Source organism: Vanessa tameamea, chromosome 7 (assembly GCF_037043105.1).
Source record: "Vanessa tameamea isolate UH-Manoa-2023 chromosome 7, ilVanTame1 primary haplotype, whole genome shotgun sequence".
NCBI classification, from domain to species: domain Eukaryota; kingdom Metazoa; phylum Arthropoda; class Insecta; order Lepidoptera; family Nymphalidae; genus Vanessa; species Vanessa tameamea.
Window position 1 is genome coordinate 12,832,417 of NC_087315.1, and position 22,220 is coordinate 12,854,636.

Sequence of the window (22,220 nt, forward strand, 5' to 3'; positions counted from 1 at the left end):
TTTAGTCCATGTCTTTGAATCGAAATAAAAAAGTGAGACGACTTTTTTTTCTATGTTTTTATTTCAAAGTTCCCTCAATGAAATACCCCATAGATTATAAATGTATACATTCAAGTATTAGGAAAAAAGGGTCGAGTGTTTAACAGACAGACTATTACATAATGTAGATTAATGTTAAATTAGCACCTCATGCTAATTTATTTTTTATGGTGGTTAAGTGTACTGCACCAGTGATGCTGCTGTGCTTTTGAAGACTAGTCAAGCGACACAAAGCCGTGAAAGCCGTAAATAAACTTTTTGGTCACTGTGCAATTATAGTGTTTGTGTGTGGGTCGGTTTGAATGTGTACTCATGTGTGTTGGTATTGATTATCGACATTATTTACATTTTAGTTGACCCGGAACAACTAATGTAAGATTATTGCAATATTTAACTAGTTTAAACACGAGAAATTTATTTAAATATGGTAAAATAGTAGAAAATATTATAGATTTGCTAATAGGACGTCTTAGGTGATCGACTCACAAAATTATGCATGACTTACAAAAATCCTTAATAATAATGTAAATTATAAATAATAATAAAATATAAAAAATATTCTATAATGTGTATATATATTATGTCTTACAAGTTATTTCGTTTTCAGTATCGGCGACATCAAGTCTACTGATATGCATACAACACGAACTTTTTCGAAAGGCATATCGATATATTAAAGGGTCGAACCGGTCAGTCAGGCTGATTGATTAGGTGCTAGCGGTATCTGATCCGGGAGGGAGACCGTCGAAAAGGTCGTGATAGTGTTGTCTATTGAGCAACGACAACGAACGAGCGCGGCGCATTCGCGCATGCGCTGACATTTTCCCGCCAAGCGCGATTTGCGTACACGCGTTCAGAAATATTTTTTTTAATTAAATAAAAAAAAAAAAATTTCAACAGCAATATGAATGCACGTTATTTATGATATGTCAAGTTTGATATAGTGATAAGTGTGTGGTCGTGATGTGGTCACCATGTGGGTGGCGGGACTGCTATTACTGATAAGCGAGGTCTTCGCTCAAAATGGTAGCTACGTAGCTCAAAACGATGTGGTAAGTTTACAAAGTTTCTTTTAAAAATTACGTAAAATTAAAAAAATATTTATCTCTTTGATATAAATGTATGGAGCTATAAGCTTATAATAAAACGCAATGACTTTTAACAGTTATTTTATTTAAGGTAGGTTAGAATATATATAAAATTAAAATAAAATCCCGATTAATATCTTTTGTTATTTAACGATTCCATAAAACTAATGAATTTATACAATTATTTGTTGAAATAAATCACATAGTGGAAAATATTTGAATACCGATAATAATAAAACAGTTAAACTAAACAATAAATATTAGATATTTATTAAAATAAATTAATAATAAATTGAATTCAATAGGTGCTTAAATTATGACCTTTGACACGCAATAAATATAAAACGTGGATTAAGTATTTCAAATGACATTAATTGCTATTTTAATATACTTATGTGACACAAGAAATTTGAATTGTGAATGTTGCTATTTAAAATAATAAATACTTAATTATTTTATAACAATTATAAACCGAAAAGGAATAAAATATATAAAACGGACTATATGTATGGTATTTTGAAATAAATTAACATTGGTATCAGGTTTAAATATAAATCGATCCCAATTGCACTGCAAGGAATGATAGTATTCGCGTAAATAAATTAAAAAAAATTCGTGTAATGGACTCATAATAAACTATGATATAAGATATAAAAAAAATAAGTATATATATTACTTGTAAAAAATATGACCACTACGGTTTTTTTTATAAATGCTTTGTTTATCGTTCCTCTCGTTTGCGTTATTGTGCAATGTATAGGAGACTACATTTTTTTATTAGAATAATTATCATATTTTGACCTAAATTATTAATATATATATTTTTTAGTTTTATCTAAAAAAAGAGAATATACAACACCTACAGTTTTAATTTGAAATTTAATTTCTTCATACGACCTTTTGACCAAAATGGCGCTCTATTTTTTACTTGCGATCTACAAATCAGTATAAACATCAAAAATTGACAATAATTTTGAATGTTTACCTTTGTAAATCATATGTAATAATATATTTATATTACATGTATTTAATTAAGTTTCAAACGATACTTTTAACAGCAATAATAAATATTATTATTACTGACAAAATAATATTTATTACACTTCGTACATTAAATCTTTGATTTATAACAAAACTATGAAGTATGTATATCAGTAATAAAACTTGGCACATGAAGTAATATTTATTTGTCTGGTAATAATTTTAATGAACAGAAAGTAAATTTTATTAATTACGTTATATAAATGAATATTTGCAAAAATATTTCCTAAATTTGTCATTATGAATTTGCATTTATTTATATGTGGAGTAATTTCTTATTGAAAGAAAAAATGTGCTGTCAAATATATATTTTTTATCATTTCTGATGAAGACTCAGTGAGTTGGTTGTTATTTATAGTCTTCTCAATTTAGCATAAGTTTTGTTGAACATTCAAACAATTTAATCTAAATGGATAAAATTACAGCATTAAAATTTCTCAATTAGAATTGTATAATATTAGCCATTGACTTTAATTATTTATATAACACGTGAAAAATTTTAATTAATTGTAAGTTTTCGTTAATATGAATTGTGCTGGTAGTTGAGTACACAGCGCGCGTGCGTATGCGCAAGATATTACGGCCCTCCGCTATGCAAATCGCATAACAGAATTTCGTTTAAAATTCATGTTTTATTCTGTTCTTGTTACATAGTTATATAATACAGAGAATTATTTGCGACTTTTTTTTCCTCGTTGTTTCGATGAACTACATTTTAAAAGTCGGTTTTCAGAGTTCCTTTTGATTTAAGAACGTCTGTGTTGACAAAGACATAAAAATAACAACTTGTAAATTGACACTAATTATACAAGTCACTAGCCGACATTGAAGTATTTTTTTTTTATTAAAAATGCTTTGAAATAGTTTACTTAAACTTAGATGTTTAATAATTGATTCTTATGGAATATTATATTACAAAAGTCTTGGTTTGTCTATTCATTTTAAAACCCCTTCTTTTACAAATTATACATTTCTACCTCTATATGACTATATAAAACTTTTATATTGAAGAACATACCTAAAGAAAATAAAAACATCAAATTAAGCTAAGTGACTTTGTTTTATTCTATGTAGAGGATTTTATTTATTTTATTATTGCGTTTCAATAAACAAAACGTATTATATACGTAACAAGGTACGGTTTAAATGATCAGAATGTACAAACTTGGATTACGCAGCTTTTGGCTAAAGCTACGATCTCTGCCAGGCAACCGTTGGGAAGAGGACCAATTGTAATTTATGTGGAGAATAAAATAAAGTACATGAATAGAACATATATATTGAAAAAAATAATAATTAATTAAATTAAATTAATACATACATATATCCGCTATACAAACATACATAATATGTATGTAGGTAAATCGTATAACACTAATAATATACAGGGTTATTGGTAATTCGACGTATTCCCGTTAGGAGGTGATAGGGGTGATTATTTGCGATAATTTTAACCCCCATATGCATGATGCAAAAGTGAACCATTTTTGAGTTATCACGTATTTTAGATCTTTTCAAAATAAGTTAAAAATGCAACTTGAGAAATTTATTTAAAAAAAAGTATCAATTAAAATGCCTTAAAAACAAAAAAAATAACATTATGAAACTTGTCCTGCAGATTATTTTAAAAACAAAACCGTTTTATCAGCTCTCCAAAAATGTATAACAACTAGGATCTTATTTCAAAACAACCGAAATAAAATGACCACAAAAGACGGTGGTGGAAAATCCGTCCGGAAAAATATCTTTTCCAGGCTGGATTAGCTGGGAAGGATAAATTTTACATAATATTCTTTTTTATGGCTTTTTTATTTTACACTTTATAATAAGTTATTCTTTGTTCAATATAAAAAAAATACCAAAATATTTGTTCCTCCTGCGTTACCATTGAATTTAATATTAAGGTATTTGGTTCTCTTAATGTGGCGAGGGGAGATAATTATTTTATAAGTTTTCTTGATTGCGTTGCGTTAAAAACGAACTGTCGTTAAGTTTTTCTCGTTAACTTAAGAAAACTGTCAACTTAATTCTTCCACTAGGGACACTGAAAGGATGGTTGGGTCATTTTTCGCTCAGAGAATCGAATTTAAGATTTAACGGGAAAAAGCTGATAGCATTCTTATCACCATTCCACGAGTCATGATTTGTACAGCAGCTGTTTTAATTTAGCTTCGTATATTAATTAACCCTCAATAATTCTTACGTAAAAAATAATAATTTGAATTGTTATCAATATATAATTTAATGTATTTTATTGCCATTAACACCGATTATACTAAGGATACATAAAAATCGTGATTATGAATTAATTAACAAATTTGTATGAGACAAATATGTCTTAAATGTGTAGACTATCTGTCTGACTATTGAGTTTCTTGTTTGATTTGTATCGTAAAATGATTAAAATATTTATAGACAAGAAATAACAAAAGTCAACACGTCTGTGGAGATACAATAATGAATAAATTAAAATATAGGATATAAAACCCGGTGGTAGATTAACGTTTGATTAGACTTATGAAATGACAATTCAAAGGGGTATTCAGTATTTATAAATAGTTACAACCAATCAATTCCCTACTAATGGGCAAAGAACCATTCAGATTACAGATTGTCGCTATGATATGCAGAATTTTAAATGCAAATTAAGTACATGGAACAATGTGATTGGAACACTTGGTAGTAGGGCTCTGTGCAAGCCCGTCTGGGTACGTATCACCCACTCATCAGATATTCTACAGTACTCAGTATTGTTGTGTTCCGGTTTGAACTGTGAGTGAGCCAGTGTAACTACAGGCACAAGGGAAATAGCATCTTAGTTCCCAAGGTTGGTGGCGCATTGGCGATACAAGGAATGGTTAATATTTCTTACAGCGCCATTGTATATGGGCATTGGTGACCACTTACCATCATGGACTGCACCATATGTTCGTCCACCAACCAATGTCATAGAAAAAAAAAGAAATAAAACACTTTTTCGGAGTTGAATCTGTGATCTTCTGATAAGTTAATTCTTACACACACCATGCAAATAAAATTAATGTCTTTCGAGTATTCTTTTTTGGGGTTTTTGCTTAATCTCTCTACATAATGAATTTGTTGAAATAATACTTATACAAATATTCCGAAAGAACATCATTCTGTATTAATTAAATTTAGCTGAGTCACTTTGTAAACAAATTACGGTACTGTAATTATCGTATTTATTTACAACGTTTACACTCTGGGTGTGAGATCAAATGCTAATATGTAGCATTTTATATCTCATTTACTATTAAATTACTTATTAATAGAGCCTAAAACCTTTCGAATTACCTCCTTAGTCTACAGTTTCTGACTGTTTTTTTTTCTGTGCCTGAGGTGTTTATTTTCGAACCAAGAGTATTAAATTGACAATCGATAAGAAAGTGCAATACTTCTATGTCGAATAAATATATTTGAATTTTAATTGATTTAAAAAATCTTTCTTCATGTTGCATCCATAAATACCAAGTAAATTGATTATAATCTACAGTAATATTCTTATACACGCAACGTCGAGTTATATCATAATATTAATATTTTTATAATTGCATTTATTATGAAATTAATGTTGATTTCACAGACGGTACAGACAGGTTATACTGAAATGATCATTGTCTGTTTCACATAATAAAATTAGCGACTTGCCTCACTGCCTTAACCTCACCTCACCTTAACGTACAGCCACACACATATTATTTTCCAATATTATTACGCATTTTGTCGACAGATTCGATTTTTAAATTTAAATTATTAAAATATAATTTTATTTTCATTTTAGGAAATTCTGAGGCATGGAAGCGTGTAACTGTGAACCTAACTCCGTCATTAAGAATTATTTATCTAAATGATTACTCATTGAATTATTATGTTTGACGCAAATATAATATTATATGTAGGTACCGATCGGGGATTTTGTGTGTATTGCTAAACTGCTTTACTCGAGTTTTACTTAAAGCATATTTTGTGTTGCCAACACGAACTAGACAAAGATTACAAACTCTCTTAGAGTTTGTAATAAAATTAAGATAAAGAAGTTTATTATAAAAATCTTTTAATATTTTATCTTTTGCGGAAGCCCGTCTGGGTAGATTCCACCCACTCATCACATATTGTACTGCCGAAGAGCATTACTTGGTACTGTTGTGTTCCGGGTGGAAGAATGAGTGAGCCAGTGTAACTATAGTCACAAGGAACGTAATGTCTTAGTTTCCAAAGTTGGTGGTGTATTGGCGAGGAATGGTTAATTTATACAGCGCCAATGTATATGGGTGGTGGTGCCCACTTACCATCAGTACCTGCCCTACCATGACTTGCCCATTTGTCGACCGCCTACACATAATACAAGAAACCTTTGCGAAATCAGAAATTTAAATCATATGTTAAAAAACATATATAAAGCAAATATATAAATAATATATATAATATAATACAAATGATAAACGACAGCATGGAGTTAGCAGTCGTTTTTTTTTTCTTGCGAGATAAATAATACTTCAATTGTATTTTACGCAATTAAAATTATTCTTGGAAAAGAATATTGTCGGTTCAGAATCTACATTCCGAATCGGGCGTAACTTTTAATTTAATTCACTCTTGCAAAATTAAAATATAAGAGCATACTTGAACAATGTATATTATCTTTGCAATTACCTTAAATTGATACAATGTTGTACAATTGTTGGTGACTTTCTCAACAACTGCGTACAGCCGAATGCTAATTACTTCAGTGGATCGGCACCTTTATATTATAAATGAAACGGTAAGTATAATTGGACCTTTATTGCATAATCAAAATTGAATCTTTTGTGATTGGATCATGTCTCGAACAGGATGCAGGGATTAACTGCGTTAATAATTACAGTAACCAGATTAGTAGTTTGGTACGTATGGTATAAATCAGTGGATAATTATTAGTCGTCGTGGTTACTTTATAGTGTAATAAAGTTTTTTATAGCTCCTTACCGCTTTATTAGACAGGAACGAAGTCCTGTGTACAGAAATTATCTGGAAGATATGTTTTTTAGTTTGTCTAAAATTAATTGATTTTCTTTATAATATTCTAGCCATGTTAGTATTAATAATACAGGGCGCTATTCTACTAACAAATTGTTATGTTGCCGTTCCACCGTCTTCCTTTACCAGTTTTCAGATAGGGTTTGGTCGAAGTTGGACCAAAGTATAATCTGGACCGTATCGTAACTTGTTTAAATAACTAGAACTATCAGATATGATTAAGCTGAAGTTAACTTTTGTGAGGAATAAGTTGAATCGGAATAGAATCGGGATCGAATGATAACGGTTATAAGTTAGTAGAATTGGCCCCAGCTCGGAGCAACCAAGAAACGTTCATCAAAATATAGCGTTTTCAAATTATATTTAATTGTTAAACATTCATTGATTTTAAAAGATTCATAAAAATATCTAACTGCTGTCTCCTTTTAAGAAGAATGTTTTTAACTTATTCCACCACGCTGCTCCGTTATAGTTCGGTTGAATATTATACATTATTTTCTATATTTTTAAATTATCAGGGAACTTTTACTCAATTTCCTCGCTGATTTGAAATCATCACAGACGTGCAGGCCGTGAAGTCAAGCTATTATCGTCGTAATCTCGTTTATTTGAATCGTGACAGATAAGTAAATATCTACGTAGAATAAAGGAAGTCCCGAGTGAGAGGAACGAATGGTTTCTATATTACACTGATGTATTTTTTAATTACGTATCTAGGTATATAAAAAAATAGTCACTGTACTGCCCGGCAGATAAAAAATATTGTATCTATTAATATATAACTTAAATGAAATGATATAAATCATTAATAAATAAATACGGATGGTGTTGTTTTATTATATTTATTAATAAATAAAAACACCTGTCTTAATAACCCACCACCAAAGACATACACATCGTTTACAATCGACAAAAATTTAATCAGATCCTTTGAATTTGAATATTTTAATTTGATATACATTAGCAGCCTGTAAATTTCCCACTGCTGGGCTAAAGGCCTCCTCTCCCTTTGAGGAGAAGGTTTGGAGCATATTCCACCACGCTGCTCCAATGCGGGTTGGCGGAATACACATGTGGCAGAATTTTGTTGAAATTAGACATATGCAGGTTTCCTCACGATGTTTTCCTTCACCGCCGAGCACGAGATGAATTATAAACACAAATTAAGCACATGAAAATTCAGTGGTGCCTGCCTGGGTTTGAACCCGAAATCATCGGTTAAGATGCACGCGTTCTAACCACTGGGCCATCTCGGCTCTTTTATTTTATATACGGTTAGTTGCAATTATTTATATATACATACCTATATTTAAAAATACGCATATACTTTATAATACATAAAACAAATACATTAAAGAAAACCGATATTTTTTGTCCGCATTTTACCTCCACGCAGCGTTTATCCATTAGACTTGAAACATTATACAGTTAGTATAGGCGTGAAGGTAATGGCGTAATTCATCTTCATCAACATTAAATGTCGCGTGAGTTGTTTTGGATAATTGGCAAGCATTAGTTGCTAGTCGATAAAGCTACTTATATGTATTAGAAGAAATTTCTTTAAAACCATCCCCCTTAACTTGGAGACACCAGTATTATTTCTTCTTCCAAACGCGTCTTCGTTTTGGTCACATGCTGTTCAACTCTTACTTATATACCTAAAACACGACAAACAATACCTCCCGACGTTCTCATCGATATTGAAATGTAAGTCACTTCAGTAAAAAATTATATTCAAGGAAAAATAAGTATAAAACATATTCACCGAAATTTAAAATTCCTTCGTAATGTACATTTCGTAACGATCGTACTGTGAATTTACGAATGAACCATACGTAAAGTAAACATCACCTTTCATCACGCGATTAGGACAGAAAATCCTTAACTTTCAATAGCCTTGAAGTTGCAACAGATTTAGCGACTGTATGTTATTACTTTATTTGGTAAAAAGGTCATAGCGTCTGTAAGCAACGCTTTACAAATGAGAATAGTTAAAATGAGATTGTAGGGTATTGGTACACAGACATTGGATTGTATATATGTGTTTTACTTTATGCAATGTGTGCAAGCTGCTCCGGATAAAACGGTCTTGAACGTTACGCCCTGGAATAGAAAAGAAATGGAGGCCCCGAGCAATTTAAAATATAATTTTTTCAAAAAAATATAATTTAATAATTGACTCAAACTAAAGGAGAATTGTAATTGTTTCATAAGTCGAATTTGTGCGTCTTAACTTTGTTTCTCGTTATAGCTTACTTAAAAATTAATTAAATATAAAATAGCTTCAGATTTGAGCCCTCTTTCACGTGGTGGCCTTAAAGATAGAGCTCATGTCAAGTTATTCTTCCCTAAATCTGGCCCTGGGTATAATTTGAAATTATTATTCCTCGTATTTTAACCATTGACCATGTATAATTTTATAACGACTCACTGGCATCGATGCTTTCGCACACGTTTTCGTCCGATATCAAAAACCGGCAAAGACAAGATGAAACAAATGATGTAAGAAAAAACGAGACGTCAGTGCCACCGCACTCGTATACTTTGGTACGCTCAGAGGCTTATAATGAGTCAAATTTACTTAATGCGATAACCATTTTAAACTTCAGAAATCTTATAGATAATTAAATGAAGTATTGAATTAAAGTACCGTAGTAAGTATTTTGGCTTCTCATAATTTAATATATTATATTACGTAAGTACATATTACAATATGGTTTTGAACACAGTGTGCGGGAGAAGGATGGTGATATTTGCGTCATAAAAAATATTCTATTCGAGTAATCGAGGTGCTGTCATTCGTAAAATGCATCCTTCGGCAAAAGTTTCAAGGTCAGGTGAAAGTTGCAAGACCGATCTTGTCTCTTGATACTATGCGTAATATTGATGTTGTTTTGAAAATATACTGTTGTGGAAGAATGGAATACAGTAATCAAGTCTAGTTGTACGCAGCTTTGGTGTCTGAACAGGTTTGGCCGTCTAACGTATCGTCGTTTTTTTTGTCTCTATATTTTCTCCGGCATGTCTTTCAAATGTTTGTTACTATTGCTGTCAATATACCTGTCAATTAGTATTAACCAAATGATAAGTTCTAATCATTGACATCATGACATTAGCGGAATTATTGTACACTGAAACCACAATAGCAAACATTAAAAAAATTTCTCATATTAATAAATGAGGAGATGTTTTTTTGTATTAACTGAAATAACTACTAAACCAATATAAACTTATAACAGAAAATGCGCGTTTTGGATTTTTTTTTATTATACATGGCTGAATTTATACACGACGGACAACGTCAACCGACGGTTTTGCCTGTGTGTAATAAATTAATATTGAAACTTTTGTAAATACAAGCAAAAACAAAAAATAAACTATGATGTAAATTAAACCCATCATTATACAATTTTAAACGTTATAAATGCCCACTACGTAACCGTCTGAAGATGTTGAACTTTATTCATACGATAACGCATTTTAATTGTTATAAACATTGTTATTTTGAAAAAAAGAGTTAATGTTGAGTTTCTTGTCGGTTCTGCTCCATCTATATAAAATGTACATTCCGAATCGGTGGTTAATTTCGATTTAATTTAATCTTGCCTTGAACAGAGTATATAAACCTAGAACTGAATAAATAATATTTTATTTACATTGCAAGTAACTAATATCAACCAACTTGGATGATAATAACGCTATCTTTGCTAAGATTCTTTTAAACTTATTATTAGTATTTAAAAACCGAATGTGAGTTTTTTTTATTTGGCAAGAAATTCTTATATCTTGCCAAATAAAAAATAGGGCCGTGGAGCGTATCATTAATACGTACCTTAAGGCTAAAGCACTGTAATTACAAGTCTTTCACACGTTTTCATATGACTTTGCTTAAGCGGATATAATCGGTGAAGAAAAAACAAAAAGGAATTTATGAAACTGTGTCTGAAATCCATTCATAGCTGACACTAAATACGTTGCCTGTTCTCACGTCAACAAATAGAACGTTAGGAATTACGTTTTTGTCATAATATTAGAATTATTTTTGTTGCGGATTGCGTTTTAACTGTTGTAATATTATCACAATCATTATAATCACGGAAACCGTACAACAGTAATGTAGATGATTAATTGGTTATTTTTAAACGCAATAGTCACTAAACCTATTTACATGAGAACAATAGTGCCAACTGCCATGGTATAGTACCGAGGCATGAGTTCTTTGTACATAATATTCGTGCTTCCAACTACAAAGCGCTAGATGAATTATTGTAAGCACGAATCCGTCATACTCAATGGTGTAAGTCATAGTCGAGCGGGAGATTTTTGGTTAAGTTTTTTCGTGTGAAGTTAGGGCTCTTTCGGCTTATTTAATTTTATGTTATATTCACTCAGTGGTCGAGCTTATTCTACCGCCAAGCAACAATACTTAGTATTATTGCGTTCGGATTTGAAGGGTGAGCGAGCCAGTGTGTCTACAGGCATAAGCTAGCTATGTTATGCTTAGCTCTGTTCCTCTGCTGTTCTGTCCCTGTGTATGCTTAGCTCTTAAAATTACACAACGGATTTTGATACGATTTTTTGTAATAGATAGAGGTTTATATGTATAATACATGCACAATATAGTATAGAAACACTGATAATTTTAGAGGTTTCTGAAGTGATGTCGTTAATAAACACATTTTTTGCGCTTACATTGCAAACGCTGGCTGAACCCTACGAAATAGATCAAAATAATGCACTATAGTATTGTACACCTTAAAAAGGAATACCCACAATAACCATTTTTTAACCTTTACTTTTTACATAAAATAATGGCTTATTTTCGAAGCGATTTTAAGCAATACAGTATTAATTACAATTACATTACCTTTACAGCATGTAATTTAAATGAATATTTTCGAAGATATTACAGATTAAAAAGGCAGGGACATAGCGATTTGAATTGTCTAACGACTGTTAAACTGTGAAAGTTGTAAGACATACTGTAGTATATTTAATATCAGCATTGCACCCGATCTAAGCCGAGGCGGGTCGCTAGTAGACTTATAAAATCTAATCTTCATTTTCTTCCTAATTGACCGTCATCGAATATTCAAAACTACAGAGTGTAGAAAGTTAAATTTCGGAATATCGGTTTATTTTATAACGCATGAAATTATTACTTAGTTTTGGTATAAAATTAAGACCCCGTTTTGTGTGTTTGTTAATTTGAACGCGATAAACTCAAAAAATATCGAATGGTTTTTCATACGGTTTTAACCAATGGCCGAAGAAATTTGACTAAAATATAACGATCATTGTTAAATATTTCGGAATAAAATCATGTCGACTGAAATCAACTCGTATTGGTCTGCGCTTTGACATAAGGCCGGCAACGCACCTGCAAGCCCCCCGGTGTTGCAGATGTCCGTGTGCGGTGGTAGTCACTTTCCATCAGGTGATCCTCCTGCTCACCAAAAAAATAAATTACACTATAAAAGTTTTATGTAAATACACGTGCGAAGCCGGTGCGAGTAGCTAGTACTTGATCATTTTAACGCAATATTACATTTCCACACTGAACTATAAGCGATAAGTCAAGCATCCAGTTCATCCATGACTCAATTTCAAATATAATGCCAAAATAATAACGCGAGGCTATTAACGTACAATTAGGTATAATGACGTAAACGTTGAACATCATTAATTTTTAAACATAACTTATAATATAACGTGCATATAATATGCATTAATTATCTAGTTTATCTATTGTTTAATTTAAGATATATTTTTATTTATAGCGTTTCGCTTTCATTGTACTATTTTTAATTTTTTAATGTTGTTGTACATTCTCACGCGTTTCAGAATAATATTTTCTTTTCTTTAATTGTGTTTGTATTATTATAACTATAAAGTAATTGTCTTGTTTTACTACTAATTATACTAAATACTAACTATTGTTATAGAGTCCTCCGGCATAGTTCTTATTCTAAAAACAACTCTGGGATACCTACTGTTAATGACAATAGATACTCGCAACAATCAATTTTAATATATAAATACAAACACTAAATAAAAATACAATGTATATAAAATTAGTTTTCTACGATAAAACTGTTAGGAATATATAAATTAGTAAAAACTAGCAAAGTTGTCTATGCCTTAATCTTATTGTCTTTGACTAGAATATATTATGTATATATCTGCTTCTAAGCTACACTGGCGAACGTCTGACACATGGAAAATTTCTTAGAATGTTTTTGGGATTAACTATAAGCACAGATTAAACACATGACCCTGTATCTACGGGGTCATCTTGGCTTATGTATATTATATATATGTAAATACTTAATAACATTATTACATTTTGAATACATTTTGAAAGGTTAAATCTCATGTTACAGGATAAACTGTTACGTATAAATTGTTTCAAAATCTTAATATTTCAAAAAGTTAAACCGGTCACGGGTCCGCTCCACTTACCTCATAATCGCCGTCTTTGCATCATGCTAACCTGTTCAGGGCATTGATATTTGGTATTCATTGTTTACTGTGTCTAAATTATTATTGAGCGAATCAAATAATGACAAATATAGCCCTACAATATGGAATACAACATGACTTTATATTTATGACAACAAATACATTCAATAAACAAATATAATTGAAATTGACCCCGTTAAATTAAACTCGTATTCGTGTTTTTGCATATTTGGTAATCAGCTTTTACTGTATTAATATGTCCTTGTATTAATTAACAGTATTAATAATGTATTGATTGCTCGCCTGGGTACAAGCCACTCGTCACATATTCTACTGCCAAACAACAATAATATGTATTGTTGTGTTCAGGCTTAAAGGGTGAGCCGTGACTGGCGAACTAGTGTAACTAAAGGCTCGAGGGGCATAATATCTTAGTTCCCAAGGTTGATGGCGCATGGGTATTGGCATTAACAACAAAATACATGTAACATCGTGGCTGTGGTGGACGGTACCCAATGCAAAATGAATCGATTGCATGTTCAAACCCAGGCAATCATCACTGAATTTTCATATGCTAAATTTGTGTCGATAATGCATCTCGTGCGCGACGGTGAAGAAAAAAATCGTCAGGAAACCTGCGTGTATCTAATTTCTGTGAAATTCTGCCACATGTGTATACACTAAACCGCATTGGAGCAGCGTAATAAGCTCCAAGCCTTCTCCTCAAAAGGCCTTAGCCCAGTCGTAGGACATTTACTGTTACTTCACTTATGGAACCGTCGCGTAATATTTCAACTCCTCAGGATAGTGCTTTTAATTTAGCTTGATAACTAAATTTGACAACAACTAACTGTCAGTTAAATAAAAGTTTAAAAATATATAATTGGAGTCATAATGTTTTCAATTTACAATTATTTTCTTTATTTAAAATTAAAAAAGTCAAACAGGTTTTTTTTTTCATTTTTGGCCAGAGACCAGACCAAAACCTATTAGCTTGAACTGTTATGCTTACGATGGCAACCAGCCAATACTTTAGATGGGAATGCTTTCAGTTGCTTTTTAGGTTGATTTCAAATTCTAATAACTTGTATGAAACATTCATATTATTTATGATTTAATTTAACTGGTTATAAAAAACAAATAATTTTGATTTTAATCCATGTCAATAACACACAAAATTTGATTTTTAACAGTACTTATTAGTAATTTTGTTTACAAAATTTCGGCACAACTGGTTACAAGACTTTATCACTCATGATTAGGTTAACGTAAATAAAAACTTGTAAAAAAAAGCATCGTCATGTACACACTCCTCCTTTTTTATCACTGGTAAAACGTGTTTCGCGTTCCCCCCAATAAAGTCGGCGGAACCCAGTCTTTTCAGACCAGTTCATAATTATTATACTAAATACATATTATGTTAAATTAATCAGCTCATTTATTACGACTATAAAATACATTTCTTTTATAAGATACGCAGGAGAAAACATACATATATGTATAATACAGGATATAAAATGGATGTATGTATATAAGATATAGATCGGATATAAGAAGGATTCAAACGAAAGTCCTACCAAAATATCTTAGTGTCTAATTTAGATTTGTAAGATTCTTAGATTTGTAAATTTACGATTCATTGAATTTACGACCTACCGGTCAATTTTAACGACGAAAGAAACTATCAGCATTTCAAATGCCATCCTTTGAAATGTTTGTAAATTTATAAAAACATAAACAATATTAGTTTTTAAATTTCAGTGCTGTATCCTTTCACACTGACTAATATGTGTACGTACATCAATACAATACACGCAAACGGATTGCTAAATTCTTGCTTATGTTCTAAACGGTAAGTTATTGATTGTGTGGTACCATCAATCTGCACACTTATTGCGGTATTAAGCAAGAAGGTATTATGAAATTCATATTTCCATATACAGTATCGCCGCAATCATTAATAAATATGTTATGTATTCGCAATAATATTTTATTTAATTTCTTCTACAATTTCAATTAGCATATTATGAATATATTTTTATCGGTAGCCGGGCAATTGGGACACTTGTTGGTAAGTGGTTACTACTTCCCAAATACATTGTCCGCGTAATAAATTTTAAGCATTCCTTATATCACCTATGCGCTACAAACCTTGGCAACTGAGGTGTTATATTCCTTGTAAAAATACTAATACTTTCGAATTACTTATTCCATGAATTATATGTTCTATTGCTGGGCAAAGGTGTCTTCTCTGCTAAAGGAGTTAGAACTTATTCGTGACACGTGGTCGCATTTAGTCAACCTAAAAACGGGATTTTATTATGAGTCTAAATTATTCGCGTGAAAAATTTGCGGTGCTAACCAGATTTGAGTCCGTGCTCAAGTTAAATTCGCGTTCTATCCGTTGGGCAACCTCGACTTTTAATCATAAACAATTATACATAAATTATCAAAGGGCATACAATATATAAGAAACGAAAATCTTTAGCGGCTTTTCTAAACATATAAAATTATGAGTCAGTATAATATACTTATATAAAACGATATTTTTGTCAATATTATCGATTAGAGCTCATACAACTTATATAAAAAAGCAATAAAAGTTATATTGAAAATGTAATTTTAATTTAGAAGACAGGTTGAACATTGTCTATACAGATATAAAAGCATAGAATTTTAACCACAATGATTATACGGTACAGTAAACAATCCTGTGTGTCTCATGTTATAGTTTATACGATTTTCATCAAATTTATAAGATTAATACGATAAAATAAGGTTCACAATAGCTCGCGACTAATCAAGATATTGGTGTTACTATTCTTCTAACCGCTTATTATCTCGTACAACCTTTACGTAAAATACATTTATACTTAAAGCTCTTGAGTAATACGGGAATTAATATTATATTGTACAAAATGTAATCAAAGTTCAGAATTTATATTACACCTAGATAAGCCAGAAAGGCAATAACGAACATTGGTTCTTGTTCTTTAACAGAACGACACTGAATTTTTATGATCTTAATGTGTGGTCTAAGGAAACATGTATCAAATAAAATTCTGGTATATTTGTGTCCACTCATCAGGAAAGGTGCAGCAGTTTGGACTCTATTTAAATCGAACTGGTAGTAACCTGTGCAAATTTAGGACCTTATCATTCTGAGGAGCTGTGATGCCATTTCTTTCATCGATAAGTCTACGTGTTAAAACGTAAAAAATGTATTGGACTTTTGTACTGAAATTTTGTATGAAGGCTGGTTTCTGAATCACGCTTGCGTTTGGTTCGCCCCAATATATATAGGGTCTCGACGGTAAAAATATAATGTTGGACCTTTTTGTTTTACTGCAATTACCATATATTAGTTATTAAATGCCAACCAAAATTACGGAAGTAGTTTTTTGGACCGTGAATGTACACTACGTTAGGTCCATTTAAGACCAATATTTTTTTGATAGATCCTCTTTTGTTTTTTTAACATTTCTTAAACCTTAACAAATCTACCGGAGACCTATCGATTAAGGTCATTATCATTTCACAATTCCTCAGATGAGGTGCAAAGATAAATTAATTTTAGATTTACATATTCCATGTGATTTGCTAATAGCTTATACTTAACTACATACTTATTTATTTCGAAGGTTCCGATAATTGCTTCCCCTACATTCAAAAGGACATACTAGATGATTTAATTATCAATATTTAGATAATTCGCTATATTTTATAGTTATAACACAAATATGCTAGTAAAAAATTCAACTGGCATCTTCGAGTAGACAAAATATATCTATCCAAAAGACGTGATCAATGCATACTGTTACTATAGAATGTATTTTTAAATGATCAAAGAGGTTATTTATATCATCGCACGTATTTATTTTTTAAATGTGTTTAAGAAATAAGCGACAACATAATACAACAAAATTGCAAATCGATCATAAAATATAAACGACGAAAGATTTACTACAGGAACTGCGGATTGTTATGTCATATCAAACTTAAATAAACTTACTTGGTAACGCTTGAAGATTCAATCGAAAACGTTTGTTTTAATGAAAATATTTTCTTTTTACTTTAATTTAATAATGCGTATGGAGCTCAGTTATTAGTATGTTGGTAGACTGTACGTGAGCTGAAATACGTTTCGTTAACGCTTTCGCCATCTTTAAGCGTCTAACGTGGTCGCAGTAGAGCAATCTCTTTTGGGAATTGCAAGTTATTTAAACCTAAGTATTGAAATATTAGAGACTAAAGTCCTTGAATCACAAGCGATGCTTATTTTTTATGGGCCGCGGGCCATGACCAATATAAAAAATGTTAATAATACTTTCACGATGAATGCATCGCCAAAACACATATACAAATCATATTGACTTACACATCCACTTACCCGAAACACAGTATTATAAATTGATGTTTGGAAGTTGTAATTGATAAGCGGGTAGTACCTACTCAAATGAGCTTGTACAAATCGTTCGATGAAAATCCAAAGTTTCCTAAGTAAGGAGAAAAGTTATATGTACATCTCCCCCGAGATAAGATGTTCATCTGAGCCCTCATACGATACCCTTTTTCTCAGCTGATTGTCAGTACTCGCTACCTAACCATGTCAAAACCAATAGGGCCAACCGCGAAAACCAATAATAAAAAAGCTTTCCAGATAAGTTTGTGATTGTGTAAGATTGCGTTAATATATATTTTTAATCGTAATGCTTTCTTAGATTATGGTATAAATATAAATACAAAAGTACTTTAATGAGTAGAGCCGTGTGACTATATTTTAGAGACATAAGTAGCATCCCATACAAAAGTGCACATTGCCCAATTACTTTCGTTTTTCTTGTTTACCTTCTCACGTGAAAAAATCTTACGATTTTATGTTAATTTGAATATAAACGATTTGTCAACTAACAAATAATTATATAATTCCTTCCTTACCTTTAGCTTAAGAACAGTAAGTTTTATAATTTATTATGATGAAATTATGAAATGTTGCGAATTTACGACATTCCCAATAACATGATACCCTACTAAATATCTGATACTTGAATTCCAAAGGCCAACCATCCTAAAATATATATGCTTATTTTTATAACGTAGTTTTAAAGTTAGAAATTATTTTAGTAAGATTTTTTTATGATATTGGTAGGTGGACGAGCAAATGGGCCACCTGGTGGTAAGTGGTCACCACCACCCATAGAAAAAGGCGTTGTAAGAAATTTTAACCATTTCTTACATCACCAATGCGCCAACAACTTTGGGAACTAAGATGTTATATGTCCTTTGTGCCTGTAGTTACACTGGCTCACTCGACCATCAAACCGAAAAACAACAATACTAGGTACTGCTGTTTGGCGGTAAAATATCTGATGAGTGGGTGATACCTACCGAGACGGGCTAGCACAAAGCCCTACCAATATGTATTTATTAAAAATAAACTGTCAATACATGAATATTATAAATAAATAGATAGAAGTATTTCTAACAGTTCTAGATTTTCACAAATTGTAAACAGAGAATTATCAGGTTTTTTAAATGATCCCTGCATAATGATGCAATACAGATTATGTCAAAAACACCAACATGAGATTGTTCAGCTACTTCGCAAAAGCTTTGCAAAAGCTGAATGAATCGGTAATCACAAAAGATTAATGAAAAATTGGGACAACTTTCACCTTTACTGATTTCTGACCTTCTGGAAAGGTTAAAGGCTATGTAATGTAGGTATATTAAAGTCGAATTTTATTGAATCCATAAATACCAAAAAAATTGGAAAGTTCCAATAACAAATAGTTAATTTATTTAAGAGAAAACTGCACCGATCCTGTGTATATCCGCTAAGTATTTGATATTTGAGTATAATAATGAATTGCGTATATTCTAGTTTTACTCCTACTTATTTATTAATTATATTTTTTAAAAATTGGTCAGTGGTTATTATTTATTAAATATAATGTATAATAATATATCATCACATCATCAGCCCATATTCGTCCACCGCTGGACATAGGCCTCTCCGAACGCAATAATATATAAATATAATATATTTAACAAAGTTTTTTGACTTTAATTTTAGTCTATATCAATTATAATATTACAAATATTCCAAAAATCGATGGAAAAATAAACAAAATATGTTTATTAATGTTTATTTTTTGTGGGCGTCTGTGCGTTTCGTTTCCATACATTTTGAAATAGATTTAATGAAATCGATTGCGAACTAATTTAATACGAAGTATAATATACGAACATAAAAAAAACACATATATATATATATACTCATATAATTACTTATATGTTGTAATTGAAATAAATCAGTAATTTTAAATTTACAGTTAAATTGCGCAACTACCTAGATAAATATAAGGGCGTTGAATAGAAAAGAGCAGCTTGGATTGGCCAAATCGTATTTCTGATAACTTAAAGCAAAACCTGTACATTCAATAGTGGTGTAGCTTGCAGCGGCTACGACGAGACAGCATTTTTTAAGATATAAACGTATTTAACCGGTTTTTATGTAATCACACTTGTTGTTGCTTTTTAGGGATCCGTACAAAAATAAACTCTGATAGAAGTTTCGTAATTATTTTTAAATTTGTAAATTTTTATTTTAATGTGTTTACTTAATACACAGATACATAATATTATTCACATTTTTGTCCGTGTTATCATATTGGTTATTTTTGTTATGTTTTAAATTTTTTAATTTGAGTACATTTTATTGTGTATAATTAATAAAAAATACAATACAGTGTACAATTATTGTAAAAATATAAATATTTAGGTTTGGAACCTTCAAAAACCGTGTTCGTCTCACAGTTGACATTTTTCCCAGAGTGTATGTGAATTTCATAATAACACCATTTGGAGATTTTCATATTAAATAAATATTTTGTGCCGGTTTTTACTGGATAATAAATCAAAGCGATCGTTGCTTGAATCGTTCGGGCATTAACCTTAAAGAAGTATTTTAAGTACATCAAAAAACGTGACACACTTTTATACTTTTCTTACGATATTTAAGTAAATTATATGGAAACTTTTATCACTACCTTTTACGTTATAGAATGGTTTGAGTATAAGTTAAGAATTAGATAAGAATCAATGAATTTTCACGTGCTTAATTCTTGTTTAAACTTCATCTCGTGCGTAGCGGTGGAATAAACTTCTAGCCTTCTCTTCTAGAATTGAAGAGGTTTCAGCCAAACAGACACATTTACAGGCAGTTTGTTTTTTTACCATATGTAGGATTACGATCTCCGTGTGTGTATCAGTTGTATAGTTTTACTGTCACACACACGTAGAACGTAATCAAAGATCGCGGGTTATCTTCCAGGCGAATAGTTCACACCCTTTATTTGTGTGTGTTCAGTTTTGGAGGAAGTCTTGTATGTGTCGGATTGAAATCTACATAAATATTAAACCTACGATTCAAATCGTATTCTTAATAAAATGAAAATATATTAATCTGAAAAAACACTCGCCTACTAAAAATACCTGAATGTCAGTTTTAAATATAAACGTAACCGTATCCAATATTAAATTGAGATTATATCACTTTGGAGCTATACTAAAACCAATGCACAAATTACCTTAAAAATCGGTTCATAAATAAAAAAATGTTAAACTCGAAAATAAACAGACGTATTAAAAACTCTTTCTTGGAGTCGATAAAAAAAGACTTAACACCGCAAGAAGGCCTTATTGGGCTTCATTTAAGGCTTATATGAATTAATGTTAGATAAATCCAAAAGCAGTAAAGCCTACTCGTTTATTCCGCAAACACTCAATTAATGTAGTATGTCTCAAGTCATTCTACGGTTGTGAATTGCTCGTGCAAGAATCTTTACACATTATCTTCATTCAATTCATACCGTATAATTCAAATTACAACCTAAATAACATTACACATCATATAATTATGAATTTAAATGCTTAGCATTAAAGGTCATAATAATATGTACTGTTATGTATGTCAGGCAGTTCGTTGATTACTGTATAACCTGTGACGCAATGACGAGGCTTACATGCATTCTTTTACAATTTTTTATTCAAAAAAATAATTACACGTCATCTTTAGGAGTTCCTATTTGTTTGGTGGTAGGGCTTTGTGCAAAACCATGAGGGTAGGTACCACCCACTCATCACACGCCACAGAGTATTGTTGTTTTCATAACATTTTAGTTCGCAAAGTTGGTGACCCATTGGTGATGTAAGGAAGGTTAAAGTTTCGTTCGGTACCAAAGTCTATGGATCTATGGATGAATGGTTCATCCGCGTAACAATTTTTATAAAATATAAAATATAAAAACATAATCAGCCTGTAAATTTCCCACTGCTGGGCTAAGGCCTCCTCTCCCGTTGAGGAGAAGGTATGGAGCATATTCCACCACGCTGCTCCAATGCGGGTTGGTGGAATACACATGTGGCAGAATTTCGTTGAAATTAGACACATGCAGGTTTCCTCACGATGTTTTCCTTCACCGCCGAGCACGAGATGAATTATAAACAAATTAAGCACATGTAAATTCAGTGGTGCCTGCCTGGGTTTGA

General features: G+C 31.2%; 1 protein-coding gene across 1 annotated transcript in view; it reads left to right on the forward strand.

Moving 5' to 3' along the window:
* The first annotated feature begins 769 nt into the window (after window positions 1–769).
* LOC113395736 (phospholipase B1, membrane-associated-like) overlaps window positions 770–22,220 on the forward strand; it is a 33,667-nt gene continuing 12,216 nt past the window's right edge. Inside the window, exon 1 of the mRNA XM_026633412.2 lies at window positions 770–1,091. Within this exon, the coding sequence (XP_026489197.1) occupies window positions 1,014–1,091 (78 nt within the window). The 5' untranslated portion in view covers window positions 770–1,013. The remainder of the gene's footprint in view (window positions 1,092–22,220) is intronic.